The following is a 20746-nucleotide window of genomic DNA, read 5'->3' on the forward strand; positions in this document are numbered from 1 at the left end:
ACAAAAAAAGTTTCTAAAACTGTTGACGTTCTTTCAAAGATCAGATATTATGTTCCTCGCCCTGCCCTGGTGACGCTCTATTACTCTCTCATCTATCCTTATCTCAACTATGGTATTTGTGCTTGGGGTTCTACTACCCAAAATCATTTACGTCCTCTAATTACCCAACACAAAGCTGCTATTAGAACAATATCTAACTCTGGCCCCAGACATCACTCGGTACCCTTACTCAAATCTCTGAATATGTTAGATATTAAGTCACTGCACATCCTCTCTTGTGTACTCTATATATTTAAAACTCTGAATTGTAATGTCAATCCTGACTTTCAACGCTTCCTAGAAGGTTGTAATAGAACTCATGTGCACCACACCAGAAACAAATACCTATTTGATATTCCAAGAGTTAGTCTTAATCAAACTAGGAATGTTCTACAAATCAAGGAACCCAGAATGTGGAATGACCTTCCCAATTATGTCAAAAATTGTACCTCTCTCAACCAGTTTAAGATGAAAACTAAGTACTACCTAATTAACTCCAAGTAACCTACCTCACTTCTAAATGTCAACCCATGTCTCACTATTTAAAAAAAAAAAAAAAAAATGCTGTTTGTTGACCAACTTATATATCGGCTATTTTCTACCATGTTTCCCCCCTTTTTTTTTATCTTTTATTATTTTTTCATTCAACACAATTTATACTTTAAGCTCAATTACTATTAAGTTTTAGTCTAAGTATTTTTCCCCACCACTCCTTGCCCAAAACGCCATGCGTACTAGTGGCTTTAGGTATTGTATGTACTACCTCTATCTTTAAATCTAACAATGTTTGTACTGTAACGCTGCAACTATGTATGTACTGTTCCTAAATAAATTATTATTTTATTATTATAATTACATTTACAGGCGAGTGTCAGTCTGTGATTTCAGTCTGTCCTGAACTATCACCAGCACCAGCTTTTTTCACTATGTTATTTTGCTTAAATGATGACACATTATGTCATCTACCCACCAAAACCGTAAACGCTAAATCTGCTGAATTTTAAAATACAGCTGGAAAAGATCATCAGGGCAAATGGGGAAAACTTTGACAAGCCGCCAGTTTTCTTTCCTCATTGAGAACACTAGTATTAGTGGCCCTCAGGTAAATTATGTAAAATTCTCAACAAATTATTTTAAATGTACCGTACTTTTAGTTATTGGCAATGAAGGCCTTTAAAATATCTGGAGAAGGTTCTGTGCAGTCAGTTTTCCCCTCAAGAACCTGAAGTTTCCACTAGCAACAAGGATTGAAGGATATATAAAGACTGAAAATAATTTATTCATGAGATTTCATAAACTTGGTAGAGAGCATTTTCATTTCGTTATCAAACATATATATAAATGTCCAGAACGATACTTCTAGAACATATTTTGTTTTGCAAATATAAGGTACTGTAATTAATATGAAAAAAAGGCAACTAACAGAAAGAAGAATGGAGCATTATCACTACTGATACACTAGACAAATATGTTATTTACTAATAGTTAATAGTTCCTATCATGTCTAACTGCCTCTTGAAAATATATTGCCACGGTAAAATCTCTAGGAAGAAATTCGGCCTGCTCCATCATCACCTATTTTATCATATCACATCTATATATTCAAGAACTGCAGCCACAAGAGCAACAACTACTACTTTCCAGACGTCTAGACACTACCACCAATCTCCCCCCTACACCACGGTCCGTCACCCACCTCACCTGGTCGCTAAGAGCTCACACCACCGGCTGAAACAAGCAGTTAACAAGCTGGTTTCTAGTTATCCACGACTACCAGCGCCACCTGGACAGCCACTGTTCCATATATATAGGGCTACCTAGCCCACCACGATTCAGATTACTCCTGAGTGCTCTACTGAGTAAACCTGTTGACATATCTTGGTGTGGTAACAGGTTTATGCAGTCTAGCTCATAGTATTCTAGCACTATATTTTATTTGCACATTAACGTAACGTAAATTTGATTGTTCATCTTGTTTGTTTTGCACACGTTGTATTAGAGCCAAGCCTGGATATTATTTTGTGTTTTGTAATTTGTTTAACATCATTTTTTCAAAGTAAAGTATTTTTAAATGTTTTTTTCCCTCTGTCTTATCCTACAGTTTCCTCACCGTGAAGACAACTTGCAGTCAAACTTTTTTTTTCCTTTTTTGCTTTTGTTTTTGTTTTATATGACTGGCATTCCATCTGCCTAGAGAGACTGCACCAACACCTATTTTTCTCGCCATAATATCGACAATGGCTTTCATTATGAAGAAATTCTGGCAGGCTCTTAGGCCAAGCACTAGCACAGGCAGGCATTCAGTGCCTGCCTGTGCTTGTCCAGAAAGACTGAAGCTAACCCATTTGTGTAATTGAAGAGTGCTTAGGGAATATTAAATGGGGGGGGGGGGGTTTGAAATATAAAGTAAATTATAAAAGAGCATATTATTATATGTAACTTTAACAATATTGGGGTAAACACCTTAAGCCTCCTACACATTTTTGTTTCAAACTTGGTGCTTTAAATTATAAAAACCCCAATTTCCAGATAATTCAATTTTTTACCCCCTCATAATACCTCTAACCACTTTCTAGTTCCCTACTCCCTAGTGTTTAGTTGCTGGACTACACAGAAAGCCTGTAGTAACAATTAAATGTTGTTTGATCACATAGAAACAATCAAGGACACTACCTTCATATCTTATGCTGGCATGTCATATGGGACAATCAATACCTATCTTAAGAATACCCTGTACAGTACCTGTATATTCAAAAATACTGTACGTATATAATAATACTACAGTATTGATAAACATAATATGTTTATTCATTCTTATTTTGTTGACAATTACAATAATGTATAATTATCCTATATGTACAGATAGTAAGTTAAAATAATGTGGCTAAAAATTATACACCCAACCCCTGGTGGCACAGTGGCAAAACACTCACCCCACGCCTTGTGAGCATTATGTCTCAGTTAGAGTCCTGGCCAGGGAGGATTGTCTGGGCATCAGTCCTTAAATGTTCACCTCTGTATTCCAGCAGTTATTGGGTACCTGGTTATTAACCAATTGGCAGGTCATGTTCCAAGGCAATCTAATGGGGAAGATGAGCATAAGTTATGAGAAGGGAAAGCTCTCATTCTGCTAACAGGAGTCAGAAGTTGTCTGTTCCTGTACTCACCTGTGTAAAAAAAAAAAAAAAAAATATATAAAAATAAATAAAAAATAAAGGCAGTGACCAGGTTTCTCGAGCACTCTTTCTGTACATGATTTGATAATGGTCCAGGATAGACCAAAACGTCCTTACTTCATTTATTTTCATATATGTGGGCTGGGTGTCAAAACTCTATACAACAGTTAGTGGATAATAGTAAGTAATTATCAAAAAGTGCTCAGCCAAAGGCTATATAGCACTGGCTGCAGTACAGATATTCAAGACTTCCTAGATACAGTATCATTTATGCTGTCAAGACAAAAACAGAAAGACATAATTTGGGCGATGGAAAGTGTCAGTGGATATACTTTAGTTAAAGGCCAGTATGGATTAACAGTATTGTATATACAAACCAGAACTGTACTGTAAATATAAACTGAATTACTGTATCTACTCTAATATTAAATCAAGTAGCAGAATGGCATCATTAAGTGCTGGTCCAGTCAAGCCTTGGAGAGCTGCACCAAGCCTCTGAAACCCACCCTTAGCATACCAGGAGCTAGGGCCAGGCTCTGGCTCTCTCTTTCTCTCTACTTGGTAAGAAGAGCTTCAGGATCAGAGAGTATCCCAAAATTAAGAAAAAATGCCAAAATGTATAAAGCTCAACAAGCTCAGCTTGTTGAGTAGTGTAAGTATATAAGCTCAGCTCAATAGCTTTATCACAAGCTATTGCTTGAAAAAAATTAGGCATTTTTAGTTAAAGTAAATGATTGTTGCAGTGGTGTAAACACCCTAACTGTGACGTGTCTGACTGTTTTGTTATACCTATGCTTTCTGGTAGGTTTTTGTTTTGGTAGATGAGGGTACATCTCTATAAGATTTGACTGGATCACTGCTTAGTTTGAGGAGCTTCTAGAAAATACAATATCAATCAAATATTCATTAATGCATGATTTTTTAATTTCTAAGTACTACTGTTTAATAGTAGTACTGTAGTATGCGTCCTGCAGTCTCGGGGAGACTATGGAGTTGCCCTCTGGTTGTCGAGGCTAATGTTTAATAATACATTATCAAACTGTCCATAGATAGCCTAAAGCTTAGGATAAAAATAAATATCAATAATAAAAAGTACTTCCAAGGACTCCACTGACCTCCTTGGAAGTCAGTATGTCTTCGTATTGATTGAGCTTCTGTAAGCTCAATGAATGCAAAGAAATATCCTAAAGATACTGCATGGAAACTTCAGTATTAAAAAAAATACACCAGAGGACTACATTGCTCTTTCAATAGAGGAACTACTTTTATGGTCATACATGCCTATGTATTGGAAATTTTTTATTTAATATAAAGACAGGTTCTAAAGATATCACAGAAATACTGCAGAAAAATTAAAAATTATAAGGTATACTCCTACCAAGGAGACCTAATAAAAGACTATCAAAGAGTTGATTGTTTGGCCTCGGACTGGACATGGAAGCTTCACCAAGGAGACCATTTCTCTTAACTTGATTTTATTTTCATTCACTTATGCTGCTTACTGGTCTATGACAAGGATTGTAGGCAAAAAATAAAAGAGACAGATCTTACTTTCCTGTAGTTACCATTCATCATGTACACGTTTTCCAGTTCCACACTACTTTTCCAATGAAGTTTTCCCATTATAGTTTTAATGCCGAGCCATTTGGAATTTCCTAATTTTTTTTACTGTATTTCAGCACCAATAAGCTTGCTATGGCACCGGAAATATTATTAATAAAACAATCTAATTTTTTAATTGTATACGCTTCCTGAAGGAATTTTTTCACCTTACAACTTTTTTTAATGTGAACAAATTTATTTATTTATTTATTTATGCGCAAGACAATCCAGGGTGTGGAATTCTTTGGAAGATGAGTTACATGCTCTTTCTAAGAGCTTTAACTGGTTACGATTTCAGATATCCGGAGATTTAAGCTCTTTTCCCTCAAGGAAGATTTCTGAGAGAGAGAGAGAGAGAGACTATACTATATCATATTATACTATAAACTACAATGTACTGTACTACAAAGCACCACAATGATTTATCACATGAGACAAATATATATCCCCTTATTCATCATTTAACACAATCAATAAATATTACTTACAAGACCCAAATTTACAACTTCATATTCACAAACCAAATCGAATAAATAGCTCACCAACATGACTCACCCAATTAACATCTTGTACCTATGAATAACTTTCAGTTGTGTGTGAATAAAATGAGTCTTGATCTTTAAAAGTGTGTGCCTAAGAATTGGATTTAACATTAGCACTGACAAAGAACACAAACTTTCTCCCAAAAATATGCAGTATTGCAAATCCTGATCGGTAAACCAGGAAATACTTTTGTGCAAGGAAAGAATTTGTATTTTAGACAGAACTCCTGAAATTACTAAATCCTGTAGAACAGCCTGCAAATTGGCACCAAACAATTCAATAGTTTTAAGATTTGGAGCAGCACGAACCAAACACTTTAAGCAGGCCGTTTCAGAGGTATTTAATGACTTCACACTCATACCTAAAGACTGTAATTTTGGGAGGGTCTTCAACCCTACAAATGGATAACCAGAATGCATCTCAATCTGTGAGGCATTAACCGAGAAAACAGTCAATGTCGAGCACAAATCTAAGCATTTAAAAAGTATCCTTGCATCTAAAATTTCAAATGTGCTTAAATGTACTTCACTTAAAGTAGCTCCAAAAGACTCGAGCACTGGAATACAAACACCGAGTGTGTCTAAATGATCTTCAACAGGAGGAGAGGAATAGGAGAAGCTCGTACATCCCAGTCGTCCAACAATATCTTTGATTTTATCACTTAATACCTTAGGCTCAGACATATCATGACACGTATGAAAAATTGAAACATGCTTTACTCTAGGGAATGTTAATGATGAGGGTTCATCTTTATTCCAATTAGTCAAAGTATTTCTCCTCATTGTAAACTCTGCAATATCAAGCTGATAATACCCTTTTCCTTGTAGACTTAAAGGTGGGTCAAGCAGAAACTTGAGAATGGATGGAGTGAGTTTACTCTCAGCAATACTCTTGGTCCAACTAATTTTTATATTTGGGTAAAAATATTGAAGGTAAAACATTATATCATCATTATCTAAATCCATTAATATATGGATACTCTTTAATTTTAGAAATGAGAGTTTCAACTTCTCCTTGCAGTCCACATAATTCATGACCTGAGTTTTATCTTTGCCACTGAAAAAGGATTTAAAGAGATACTCTTCACTCACTACATTATGTCCACTTAGTGTTATGGATTCAATGTTCGGGCAGTGTTTTCTTAGCTGTATGAGAACATGATTACTGAGGTTCTTGTAAAGATGAATATTCTTCAAATATGGTGAATTCTTTATCAAAACAATGATAGGCATAGCATTGCGAAAATTTATACAAGTAGTATAAATTGTTTCTAAATTAAACGGCTCCAAGAACTGCAGGAATTCGGCAAAGCTTCGGCTTAGTCTCCCATCATATATCTGAAACAAAGTGAAAACCTTTAAATTAAGAAAATTCATTGCTAAAAATTGAAAGCAATAAATTTATAAAAAATCCAGTATTGAATATAATGAAATACCTCTTACTGGAGGAGCCACAATGGCTCCCTGAAGCTATCTTGCCGAGATTGCTCCATGCTAAAAGGTCATGTCAGTTACATACGCTCTGTTTGGCCTACCGGGTACCAGATTTAGTACCTGCATCCCTCCCACAGAGGTGCAGAGAGTGTGGTGGCAGTTCATCACCCCATCAGAAAAAGTCTCCAGAAAATCAGCAAAGCTTTACAGACAACTGGGGGTTCACAGAAAACAAAGCTTTGACATCGGTAAACAACTCCACAAATGATTCACACAGAACAAGGAATTCACTCAAACTAGTTTGAAACTCATTAACACTTTCGCGGCCTGATGTCAATGTCATAAAAGCAAAATACAGAGTAGGCCCGATGATGCAAACAGCGTCAAATATTTAAAAATTTGTAAAAATTTCATTTATTGTCCCGAATACTGCAGGACTTGTTTTAAAACGCTCGCCAACATCTTCTCATACTCTGTATATCCCACGTGGCATCCCCACCCCGTGGTCAGGAATGAATAATAACCGAAAACGATGAAGAAAATCAGGTGTTGTTCACATGACTTACGAACTTTATCTTATACTATTGGCATCGTTGTTCTAATATTTGTTCTTATATGCAAATATTCCTTTAGGGCATTCTATTGCAAACAATTTGATACCAAATTGAACGATGCAGCACAAAAATTGACGTTGGAAAGCTGATCAGAGTATAAACATCTGCAGGTGGTGGCGAGCTCACGGGTAACGCACGGACTACCTGGTGGTGCGCGGCAGGTCTAAAGTATAGAAAAGTGAGACTTATATGTTCTTATATGCAAATATTCCCTTTGAGTATTCTATTGCAAACAATTTGATACCAAATTGAATGACGTAGCACGAAAATTAAGGTCACAAAGCTGAAAAGAGTATAATCATATTTATGTGGTGGCGAGTTCACGCTCAATGCTCTGCCTTCCTTGAAATGCAAGAGGGGCCATGCGCCTGTCGCACAATTGCATCCTGGCAAGGGTCAGTAGTTCAAATTTGGGAGGACCTCAATATAAAGTAAGCTTAAAATGTATATATATGCAGGCTGCCTGTCCCCAGACAAAACAAATTAATAACATTCAGTGTGGAATGGGAATCCAATAGTACTTTTAAACCACTAAAACAGGTAAACAAATTTCAAGAAGACATGTTGCCTAGGTCCATGTACCAAAATAAATGGAAGGCATGCCAAGGGCAGGAAAAAGGACACAATTAATCAATCATGATGAAAGGTGTATAAAGCCATGGAACAATACAAATAATCTTTCACTGAATGGTACTCAGTATCACACTTGTGAACAGACAAGAAACACCAACACCATTGGGTCAGGATCAAGTGCACATCAATAACAATACTGTAACTAGACTACAACCTAACAAACAAGGAAATCACAATAGCATGATATATCAATGAGAAAATCCCTGCAGCAGAGCAGGGATCGAACCATTTAGCATTCATCAGAAAACTGATTCAATCCCTGCTCTGCTCCAGTAATTTCCCCACAGTCTAACACTAACTATATCCACTCCTTGCCATCTTTCAAGGAGTAACATGTAACTAGAAATCAGTGTCTCATCAAATTTAATGCCTCTTTCTGGTGGATCCATTCTGTGGCTCCCAACGCTACCCATCTGGTGAGTTCCAACCCCAAAGTACCCCACCAGGCCCTAGTGAGTCAAGAGTGGGGACCATAGGGAGCAGAATCTGACCCCCATCAACAGAGACAAGGAAGTCTTGAGATACTAAATCAGGCCCCCCCAAAAAAAAGAAAGGTAGAGTACGCCAAAATGAGCAATGGCATGGTAAGATTGGCAACCCCTGGCACAAACTGTAACATAGTCATTATCCAGACCCACCTGGTAGTTAGATATTCATTGTGATATCACCCAGGGTAACCCACCCTCAATCATTTCTAAATTCACCATGGGGCTATGTGACCCAATTACAATAAGAACCTTCCTTGCATGTACCAAAAATCAGTTTTTATAGTTTCAAGCCAATAAACAAAAGCATTCTCTTGGTATTATGCAAACACCACAAATTTTGAAAAAACAAATAACAATTACTGTATATGACAAATTAAAAGGTATCTCTTTGTGGTATACATAATAAATAAATACTAAGCATAAAGAAAGTTACCTCTCTACTTTGGCTAAAGAATCCAGCTTCAAGGCAAAACATAATTTGTAGAGTAAGAACAAAAAGTGGCTCCGAGTCATCCACTGGCATTAAAGCTGGCAGAGCCTCGGCTATTGCTTCACACACGAGTCGACGTATTTCTGAAGCATGACTTGACAGACACTCATCAATATGATACCATCTCTGCACACCCTGGAGGTATTTCTGAAACACAATGAACCGACAGTAATTTGTTATGTATACATACTACATAAAACTATTATAGAGTTCTATTTCCACCCAAATTGAAAGTTTACCATTCCTAACTTAACTCTGCCATCACAACATACATAGCAATTCCTAATATATCATGATATTAATATTATGGCTTTTCATGATTGCTGGGAAATTCTATTAACCCTTTAACTGCACGGCCTATAAATATAACATCCCCCCAGTGCGCAGGAAATGAAACCTTGGGAAAAAATTATTTTTTCCTCGGAAAGTGTCAAAAACCCCTCCCTGTATATGGGTATAGCAACGCAAGTTCGAAATTGTACTTACTTTGGCTGCTATGGGGTCCGAAAGGTGGGCCATGACTTCATAATTCCCCGTGCGCCAGAGCAGTATGCACCCGGGGCTGGTGGGGCGCCCGGGGCGGGGCGTGCGAGTTGCCGCGAATATATTTTTGCACATTTTTTGCGCACAGTTCCAAATACATTTTATTTGTTTTTACATGCTAATCCTATGTATAATGAACACGTACACTATATTATGGCAGTAAAACATCCGTACTGTCCGAAGACACTGTGTTACGTGCATGACACTTGTGTACACATATGTTGCACATATTTACCATGTATCATGCTAATTTATGTATATATACAATTTATGTACAGACAATACACTGTCACACACTATATACATTCATCATCAACACATTCAGAACACCGCGAGTGTGAGCAGCCACACCCAGCCAGCCCTCCCTCACTCCTCCAACTCGGCAACATTGCTCCTCCAAATCATACAGTTATTCACACCAATGTTTCATGTTCATTTATGTATATTTACAACATATGTACACACGCTACACTGTCACACACTATATACATTCACCATCAACACACTCAGAACACCGCGAGTGTGAGCAGCCACACCCAGCCAGCCCTCCCTCACTCCAACATCTTACTCGCCAACATTGCTCCTCCCACCATACTGTTATTGTATTTATTACACAATTTACACATGTTATATATACCTATCTACATGTTTTATTTACCAGAACTATGCAAGTAAGCCGGTATTGTGTCCAAACAGTATAGTGGCCACCATACACTGAATGACAAATCACACAGCAGACGACGCCACGATTACGACGTCACCTCCCTCACCAAAATAGCTCCTCACAACATACTCCTGGTGCTGTTAGTACACTATTCCACACACACTGTATATACCCATGTACATGTGTGTTCCCCATAGCGAACCACGAAGCAAGTATGGTTAGCAAAACAAGAGTTACTGCCACACAGTGAGGCTACCTCAATTCTCTTCCTTCCTCCCTCCCTCACCAAAATTTCTCCTTCCTACGCACAACGCTCATTATAACCACAATCCTGGTCACTAATACCTGTAAATGAATAATTGACCATAAGTTTATTTTGAAAAGGAACCTAAAAAGTCGTTTGAAGATTCCTAAATGGACGAAATAATGCTGTGGTGCTGTGGCTAACGCTGTGAACATCGTGAACAGCATTGAATCACTGATATTTGAACATTGTACCCAGTCATTATCACACTCGGGCTCTTCTATAATACTATCATGGCTAAATAAAACAGATTATATATATATTTTGACAATATTAGGCAATGCTGTGGTCATACGCTGAACAGCAGTGCTGTGCGTTCATGCTGCGAGCGCCAGCCTTGGTTGCTCACTCACTACTGAGGCTCTGACACCCGGCAATGTGGACCATGATTTTTTTTTTAAGATGGCGTCTGTTTACAAGACCCCTGAGGAAGCTGATGTGAACCCCATGTAGCCGCGGGAGTTTTGAATGGAACGTGAAAAATAAAAACACCCGGGGGTGCGTTGTGCACCCTAAGCCTGGGCCTGCAGGCGCGTTGCGCAGTTAAAGAGTTAATGAGCTACTGAAACCAAATGGATATCATAGATATTTCAAAATTGGTGCAAAACATAATTTTGTTCTAGGATGATGATTGCAGTCACCTAGAAAATCAACATATGACAATAATAGCTGTCTAAGGGTTGCAAACAATTTTGCACAATTACAATTTTGTTTATAGATACAGTATAAACAAATCTATAAAATTATAATAAAAGTACAGCATTAGTACATTTGAGTTTTCATTCATACTTACAATTAAAGCCTTCTTATTTGGATCTTTTTTCTTTGTAAATTTAGAATCTCCCTTTGGCCTTATCTCTCCCTCCCAATATTTTGATATTACTGGCAAAGAAATGTTAATCAACTGGTGGGCAATGCTGCGTGAAGCCTGTTTCACAAGACTTGCCGGTGTCCTTCCTGGAGTAGAGGCTGGGTCATCAGGCAACTCCATTGCTGATCCACCATCCTGTGGCAGTAAAACTTGCATTACTTATATACTATTCAAATTTTAATTCATATATTGTAACTAGCAACAATTTATGAAAATAAATTAACAAGTATAAGTGTAACTAAGAGGATCTTTCAACCTGGGAAAAAGTTGTCTAAGTAAAATAATGAACTTATCAAGTTCATTATTTTGTGTAATATATATATATATATATATATATATATATATATATATATATATATATATATATATATATATATATATATATATATAACTGAAAACTCACACCCCTGAAGTGACTCGAACCCATACTGCCAGGAGCAACGCAACTGGTATGTACAGGACACCTTAATCCGCTTGACCATCACGACTGGACATAAGGAAGTGATAGCCGAAGCTATTTGAACCACTTCCCCGCCGGCACTCGGATGGTAATCTTGGGCATAGCATCACGACCATCCGGTTGTGATGGTCAAGCGGATTAAGGCGTCCTGTACATACCAGTTGCGTTGCTCCTGGCAGTATGGGTTCGAGTCACTTCTGGGGTGTGAGTTTTCAGTTGCATATAGTCCTGGGGACCATTCAGGCTTGTTCGCATATTATATATACATATTATATATATATATATATATATATATATATATATATATATATATATATATATATATATATATATATATATATATATATATATATATATATATATATATGACAATGTCAGACCACGGAGGAAAAACGAAACAGGAATTTCCTTAAGTACTTTCGTATATTAAATACATCTTCAGAAGGTCATTTTACAGATCGAGTGATGGGTATAAATAGGCAGGAGAGAGTGGTGAAGTAAGGTGAGGTACAATACTTGGACAACGCAGACGGCCCATTGGCCCATCAGATGCACCCAATTGGCCCATCTGATGTAGCCCGTAGCCCAATGGCCCATCCGTGACCAAGTCATGGATGGGCCAAGTCACCTCCATAATGACCAAGTCACCTCCATAAAATTTACTATGGAGACTGAAATTGATAAATGTTTGCCATTCTTAGATGTGCTTATTCATAGGGAAAACTCTTCATTAAAGTTTAGTGTTTACAGAAAACCTACGAACAATTTATCTTATGTTCATTATTTTTCAGGGCATAGATACAATATAAAAAAGTCAATTTTTTCTTCAATGTATCTAAGAGCTCTTCGAGTTGTGAGTCCAGAATTCTTAGACGAAGAATTTAAGAATATTGATTCGATTGGTCTTAAGCTTTGTTACCCACTGAATTTTTTGGAAGTTTGTCGTAACAAAGCACGTCGTACATATTATAATAATGTATGCAGTGAAAGGATTCGCCCAAAGAATGTGTTATGTTTACCATATTTCTCTGGGTTTGAGAATATTGTCAAGGCCTTGAAACTTTTTAATATAGATGTAATGTTTAGCTACGAAAACACTGTTGGTAAGCTATTAGTTAGGAACAGCCCTCGTAGTGATAATTGCGTCATTTATAAAATACCTTGTAAGGAATGTAATAAGTTCTATGTCGGGCAAACATCTAAAGATTTAAAATGTAGAATATCGCAACATAAATACTCTGTAAGACATGGCCAATTGTCTAATGCTTTGTTTGTGCATTTGTCAGAAAAAGCTCACCAAATTGATTGGGAGAGTGCTTCTTCAATAACAAATTGTAAAAGCACCTATAACAGAAACATAATTGAATCTGCTTTGATACAGATCACCAAAGAAAGTAATTTGAATATTAGCAGTGGTCTATATAACTTAGATCCATTTCTAATAGATCAGCTAAAGGGCGATTTAAGTAGGATCATTGAAAAACATTTGTCTCACTAATTTATTGTATATATTTACCTCTTTATGTTATAATTACCTATGTATTATGCTTGTATGTCTGCTGTATCGGATGGGCCATTGGGCTACATCGGATGGGCCAATTGGGTGCATCTGATGGGCCAATGGGCCGTCTGCGTTGTCCAAGTATTGTACCTCACCTTACTTCACCACTCTCTCCTGCCTATTTATACCCATCACTCGATCTGTAAAATGACCTTCTGAAGATGTATTTAATATACGAAAGTACTTAAGGAAATTCCTGTTTCATTTTTCCTCCGTGGTCTGACACTGTCACATTCTTAATCACGTGTTTATTTTTGTGATATACACACACACACACACATATATATATATATATATATATATATATATATATATATATATATATATATATATATATATATATATATATATATATATATATATATAACTGAAAACTCACACCCCAGAAGTGACTCGAACCCATACTCCCAGGAGCAACGCAACTGGTATGTACAGGGACGCCTTAATCCGCTTGACCATCACGACCGGACAATAAGGAAGTGATAGCCGAAGCTATTTGAACCACTTCCCCGCCGGCACTCGGATGGTAATCTTGGGCATAGCATTTTATCAAATCACCTCATTCTTTGGGGCACACGTGAGGAACACAAATGCAAACAAGCCTGAATGGTCCCCAGGACTATATACAACTGAAAATTCAGTTGTGAGTTTTGTGAGCTGGGGTGTGAGTTTTCAGTTGTATATAGTCCTGGGGACCAACTGAAAACTCAGTTGTATATAGTCCTGGGGACCATTCAGGCTTGTTTGCATTTGTGTTCCTCACGTGTGCCCCAAAGAATGAGGTGATTTGATAAAATGCTATGCCCAAGATTACCATCCGAGTGCCGGCGGGAAAGTGGTTCAAATAGCTTCGGCTATCACTTCCTTATTGTCCGGTCGTGATGGTCAAGCGGATTAAGGCGTCCCTGTACATACCAGTTGCGTTGCTCCTGGGAGTATGGGTTCGAGTCACTTCTGGGGGTGTGAGTTTTCAGTTGTATATAGTCCTGGGGACCATTCAGGCTTGTTTGCATAATATATATATATATATATATATATATATATATATATAGTACTGTACAGTACAGTACTTGTAAATATTCAGTGACAGAAAGTAAGCATTTAACTGCACTTTTCAGTAGTCTACCCTGATCTTCTTTATCTGAAGAGTGGTGTACTCCTTCTGCAAGTATGTTCTTGTAATACTTGTAGACTACTGCAGTTTCTTCTCACAGTTTCCGTACATCATCAACTAATCCAAGAAATAAATGCATTTTTTTTTCTATTAACACAGATATATTAATAATTAAAAAATACAGTACATTAAATTTTATTAATAATTAAAAAATACAGTACATTAAATTTAAGAGCAATTCTAGTTAGTCGTGAGTCAAAATTTAAATTTTTTTATTCATGTGAAATGGTAACCATTAAGTCATCCCTCAATGATAAATAAACCTCATCAAATAAAAATGCTACTTGCATCTGCTACAGTATTTAAATAATAATTTGCTATAAAATCAAGCAAAACACAATGTAGGGACAGAAAAGTGTATATGTTCATACTTATATACATGGTAATCCAGTATCAAGCCATCTGCCGCTGGAGTCACATCATGTCTCAAGGATGGCCCACTGCTCGGTCTACTTTCTCAAAGCATCTTACAAAGCCCTCATAATTAAATAAAAAACATATGCTGTATCTTACAGTTAAGTGAACTAGTGTATTGTATTATTTTAAATTTAAATGTGCTTATTACATACTATTGATGCAACAAGCAACACAATAAGATAAAAATAAGTATACAGTACTGTATAATATATTCCGGGTGAGTCTACCCGGTGAGTCCGGGCGAGATAACCAGTGGGGAAGACCAAGCCGGCTGATCATAAACACTGACAAACCCACGGAAATTGCCAGAATAACTAACTAAATACAGTACATAAATATACACAATATACCATTCTACAGTACTACATAAAAAAGGCAACTTAGTGTCATAGGAATATCAGAAAGCTATGTCAAATGTGGCCAGTGTAATTATGCCCTAGAACCCAGGACAAAATTATTAATCAGATTTGATAGTTGCAAACTGAGCTACCACAGTAATTGTCTCAAGATCTCAGATGTCGTATGCAATGCGTACAACACAGAGGAAACTGAAGGCAAAGGCCTCTTAAACTTTTAATGCATTACATGCAATGACAAACACAATAAGCTTTGGACTACCAGGGAGAATAATGAGGTAACAGTGGATATGAATGTTTAGGTAAAAATTATGGGAATAAAGACAAAACAATTGATGAGAAAACAATAAAGACCTCCATAAGGGTCACAAGGTAATAAAAGAACTACAGGAAGGACAGAAGGTACTGATGAAACAAGTTATGGTCTTCCAACAATCAACAAATAGAAATCATATAGGCGTGTTTCCCCCATGACCAATCAGGAGAATCCAGAGGGTAATCAGACATTCAAGGGGAACACAGTGAATGCAGGCAGAGTTCAGGATAGGGATTCAGATGCTCAGAAGGGGGATTCAGAAGCCTTGGATAGACAAAGATGAAAACACAACCTGATTATAAGAAACCTTGGAAAAGAAGAGGACAAGAATAATCAGCAAATCATTGAGGCAGTCATAGAGAAACTCATAAACAAGGAGGAGGATCTAAGTATTTCCTATATAGGGAAGTTAGGCAAACCTGAAGCAAATCTGGTATGCCTATTCATTGCAAATTTTTAACACAGAAGGATACTCAACAGTGCACATAAACTAAAATATCTGGGAGGGTAAAACTAAGTTTACATTTCCCCAGATCTCACCGTAGAACATAAAAAAAAAGCAACAATACTGTACTAAAAAACAAACTAAAGGATAAGAAACAAACTAAAGGAGCTAAGAAACACAGACAAATACAAAGATTCAAAGCTAATCAGGAGAGGGCAGATGATCATGATAGTAGATGGAAGAGAGGACATAATCCTTCACCAAGCCAGGCAGAACTAACCTTATATATCTTGAATGACAAGCAGACACAAACCAGAATGTCAATGTATGGAATGGCAATATGCAGAATGTGGCAGCAATCTCTCAGCCTCCTATGCCAGTTTAAATTGTTTCTACACAAATGCCAGAATTCTAGTAAATAAATTTTATGTGTATACATGGAGGCTGAGAATCCCAACATCATTGGCATCGGCAAAACATGGGGATAAGAGTAAGACTACATGATCAACCAGGCTGTGAGTCATATGTCGGGCTGCAAGCAGCTGCGTCCAACAGCCTTATTGTGACCAGACGACCAACTGGGAGGCCTGGTCAGAGACTGGGCCTCAGGTCTGTTGATCTCTGGAAGCTACACAAGGTAGAGAGGCCATAATTGGAGGGGAATTCCATCTTCCAGGATACCATCCACCAATCAGAAAAAAAGATGAAACAAGAACAAGTGGTGCAATGCTATCTGTTAAAGAGGAATTAAATGCAAACAACAATGAAGTGAACATCATGGGATCCTCAGAATCTGTATGGTGCAACATACTCGCTCAAATTGGCAGCAAATTGAGAGTGGGAGTATCCTACAAGGTTGATACAGCAACAGCAGAGGAACTTCCTGTTCTTCATAATGTGATGAATGCACCATCAGAAACCCAAAGCCTTATAATAGAGGACTTTTACCACAAGACAATAGATTTGGCAAGTCTAACATCACAAGCAGAAGGAGAAAAATTTCTTGACTTCATACAGGACTCCATTCTCATGCAGCATATGGCATGGTCCACTTGAGGTACGTAGCAGCATTCTAGATCTTGTGCTAACATCAGGAGAGGGCATGATTGATCAAATTCAGGTTGGGGAAAAGCTCACGCCTTCATGTGATCACAATATTCTAAGAAAAATTACAATTAATGAAACCAATGTAAAGATCCAGGATGAAGACTTTCTTGATTAACCTTGATGAGACTTTCAAGGAATGAGAGAGGTATTACAAAACATCTCCTGCAGGGAGCTGATCATGGCATGGAAGTCATGGGAAATTTTACAATGTTTTTGAATGAACTTGTTCAAAAATGAGAAAGAAAATAAAAGGAACTAGATGAATGACATTAGCTTGAGACGATTTCGGGATTTTAGTGTCCCAGCGGCCCGGTCCTCGACCAGGCCTCCACCCCCAGGAAGCAGTCCGTGACAGCTGACTAACACCCAGGTACCTATTTTACTGTTAGGTAACAGGGGCATAGGGTGAAAGAAACTCTGCCCATTGTTTCTCGCTGGAGCCTGGGATCGAACCCAGGACCACAGGATCACAAGTCCAGCATGCTATCCGCTCAGCCGACCGGCTCCCATAAGCAGGCAAAAAAAAAAAAAAGTTTTAATAACTAAGTGTAACCTCTGGAGAAGGTACAAATTCATAAAGAACAACACAGATTATGATATATATATATATATATATATATATATATATATATATATTATATATATATATATATATATATATATATATATATATATATATATATATATATATATATATATAAAAGGGTGCTAAATTCAGCCATCCAGGATCATATCATCCAAAAGAAAACTTGCCCAAAACAAAGAAATATCCAAAGTCATTCTATACCTTTACCATTAAACCTAAACAAGACTGTAGGACCCTTAAAAGACCTTATAACTAACCAAGTTATAATAGACAATAAAAGGGCAGCAAACACTCTGAATGAAAACTTTACATCAGTGTTCACACTACAGAGGTTAAACAACATCTCATTATCTACACATATGTTTAAAGGAGGCGAAGAAAACAAATTAATGAATATTCCCATAACTTGTGACATAATTAGAAAAAGCATTGACAAACTAAGATTCAAAAGTTCCAGGTGCTGACAGTATTCAATCCAAAGTTGTTAAAAAGCTAGCAGATGAATTATGCCTAAACTATGGCACTGAAACTCTTTCAGAAAATCTCTGGACAAGGGGATAGTCCCCCCCCTGTATTAAAATATACAAATGTCACCCCCTATTTTTTAAAAAGGTAGAAAGAGCTCAGTAAAAAATTACTGTTCAATCAACTTGACCTCATACATCTGCAAGCTCATGGAGAGAACCAGTCACCATTTCACAGTGAACAATCTAGTAAATTAAATGCAACACGAGTGTGTTAAAAAAAATAGATCCTGCCGTACAATCCTGCTCACATTTTTTGAAATAGTAACCAACTGTTCAGAGAAAGGCTTCCAGTAGATGTATAATTTATAATTTTATAGTTACTGTATGATTTAATTATAAATTATACACAAACTTTGTTAAAAGTTTTTGATAAGGTACCACATGAAAGACCAGCAAGGATATTAAGGCATGTAGAACAAATGAAAGAATACTAGAATGGATAAAACAATGGTTAAAACAAATAAAGCAAAGGACAGGTTGAATCACTAGTCCCAACACAGCAATCACTAACCACAAGCCTCCACACGTCAATCACTAACCACTAGTCTCCACACAACAATCACAAACCACTAAGTCCCCAAACAACAGACAATTACTAACCACTAGTCTCAGCATGTCAATCACTAACCACTAAGTCGCCACATGTCAATCACTAACCACTAGTCTCCACACAACAACCACTAACCACTAGTTTCCACACAAAAATCACTAACCAGAAGCCTCCACACAACAATCACAAACTACAAGCCTCCACACAACAATCAAGTCTCCACACAGTCACTAACCACAAGCCTCCATGCAACAATCACTAACCATAAGCCTCCACACAACAATCACTAACCACAAGCCTCCACACAACAATCACTAACCACAAGCCTCCACACAACAATCACAAACCACAAGCCTTCACACAACAATCAAGTATCCACAGTCACTAACCACAAGCCTCAACACAACAATCACTAACCACAAGCCTCAACACAACAATCACTAACCACAAGCCTCAACACAACAATCACTAACCACAAGCCTCAACACAACAATCACTAACCACAAGCCTCAACACAACAATCACTAACCACAAGCCTCAACACAACAATCACTAACCACAAGCCTCAACACAACAATCACTAACCACAAGCCTCAACACAACAATCACTAACCACAAGCCTCAACACAACAATCACTAACCACAAGCCTCAACACAACAATCACTAACCACAAGCCTCAACACAACAATCACTAACCACAAGCCTCCATGCAACAATCACTAACTATAAGCCTCCACGCAACAATCACTAACCACAAGCCTCCACACAACAATCACTAACCACAAGCCTCCACGCAACAATCACTAACCATGAACCTCCACACAACATTCACTAACCACAGGCTTCCACACAGCAATCACTAACCACAAGCCTTCATGCAACAATCACTAACCACAAGTCTCCACACAACAATCACTAACCACAAGCCTCCACACAACAATCACTAACCACAAGTCTCCACACAACAATCACTAACCACAAGCCTTCACACAACAATCAAGTATCCACAGTCACTAACCACAAGCCTCAACACAACAATCACTAACCACAAGCCTCAACACAACAATTACTAACCACAAGCCTCCAAGCAACAATCACTAACCATGAACCTGCACACAACAATTACTAACCACAAGCTTCTACACAACAATCACTAACCACAAGCTTTCATGCAACAATCACTAACCACAAGTCTCCACACAACAATCACAAACCACAAGCCTTCTCACAACAATCAAGTCTCCACACAGTCACTAACCACAAGCCTACACACAACAATCACTAACCACAAGTCTCCACACAACAATCACTAACCACAAGCCTTCATGCAACAATCACTAACCACAAGCCTCCACAACAATCACAAACCACAAGCCTTCTCACAACAATCAAGTCTCCACACAGTCACTAACCACAAGCCTACACACAACAATCACTAACCACAAGCCTCCACGCAACAATCACTAACCACAACCTCCACACAACAATCACTAACTACACTCAACAAGAAACACTTCGACTGTTATTTCGTACACGAGTGATCCAAGAAGTTATTTCGCCTATTTTCCCTTATTGTGTTTAAACTTATATTTCACAAATTGCAGTTATTTCACTCCTTCACATTATACACAAAAATTCACACTAACATTTATATTATGACCCCATGCTCTTCTTTCTTTTTGCAAGTGATGAAACCTGAAAGAATTTTGTTACCCTCTGTATACGAAGTGAACAGCATCTTTGTTTACTCGCCTCTGAAGGCTACGGACTTAAGATATTTTTTTTATTTTTAATACAATATGTAATCTATTATCAGTAATTAAGAATAAATATATTGTAAACTATT

The 20746-nt window shown here is 37.4% G+C and overlaps 1 protein-coding gene across 2 annotated transcripts; it reads right to left on the reverse strand.

Annotated features, from left to right (window-relative positions):
• Positions 1-1302: 1302 nt before the first annotated feature.
• Positions 1303-20650, reverse strand: LOC123755813 (uncharacterized). 2 transcript variants are annotated; one of them, XM_069300309.1, is made up of 4 exons: positions 20547-20650; positions 11323-11535; positions 8962-9165; positions 1303-6697 (listed from the first exon to the last, which is right to left on the reverse strand). In XM_069300309.1, exons 2-4 carry the CDS (start codon positions 11518-11520, stop codon positions 5369-5371), a joined length of 1731 nt encoding a protein of 576 aa, XP_069156410.1. In that variant the 5' UTR covers positions 11521-11535; positions 20547-20650; the 3' UTR covers positions 1303-5368. The 2 variants fall into 2 exon arrangements, with proteins under 2 accessions (XP_069156410.1, XP_069156409.1); XM_069300308.1 differs by lacking the exon at positions 20547-20650 and adding an exon at positions 19681-20508.
• Between the last annotated feature and the right edge of the window lie 96 nt (positions 20651-20746).

Source organism: Procambarus clarkii, chromosome 43, assembly GCF_040958095.1.
Source record: "Procambarus clarkii isolate CNS0578487 chromosome 43, FALCON_Pclarkii_2.0, whole genome shotgun sequence".
In the NCBI taxonomy this organism is placed as follows: Eukaryota; Metazoa; Arthropoda; class Malacostraca; order Decapoda; family Cambaridae; genus Procambarus; species Procambarus clarkii.

Excerpts from the sequence above, each read along its gene's own strand:
- LOC123755813 (XM_069300308.1), bottom strand. The coding sequence starts at position 19,728 with ATGTTGTGTGGAGGTTCATGGTTAGTGATTGTTGCGTGGAGGCTTGTG. Across the intron at positions 11,536-19,680 it reads TTGTTGCGTGGAGGCTTGTG|GATGGTGGATCAGCAATGGA; the intron begins GTTAGTGATTGT and ends TTACTGCCACAG. Across the intron at positions 6,698-8,961 it reads TCTTTAGCCAAAGTAGAGAG|ATATATGATGGGAGACTAAG; the intron begins GTAACTTTCTTT and ends ACTTTGTTTCAG.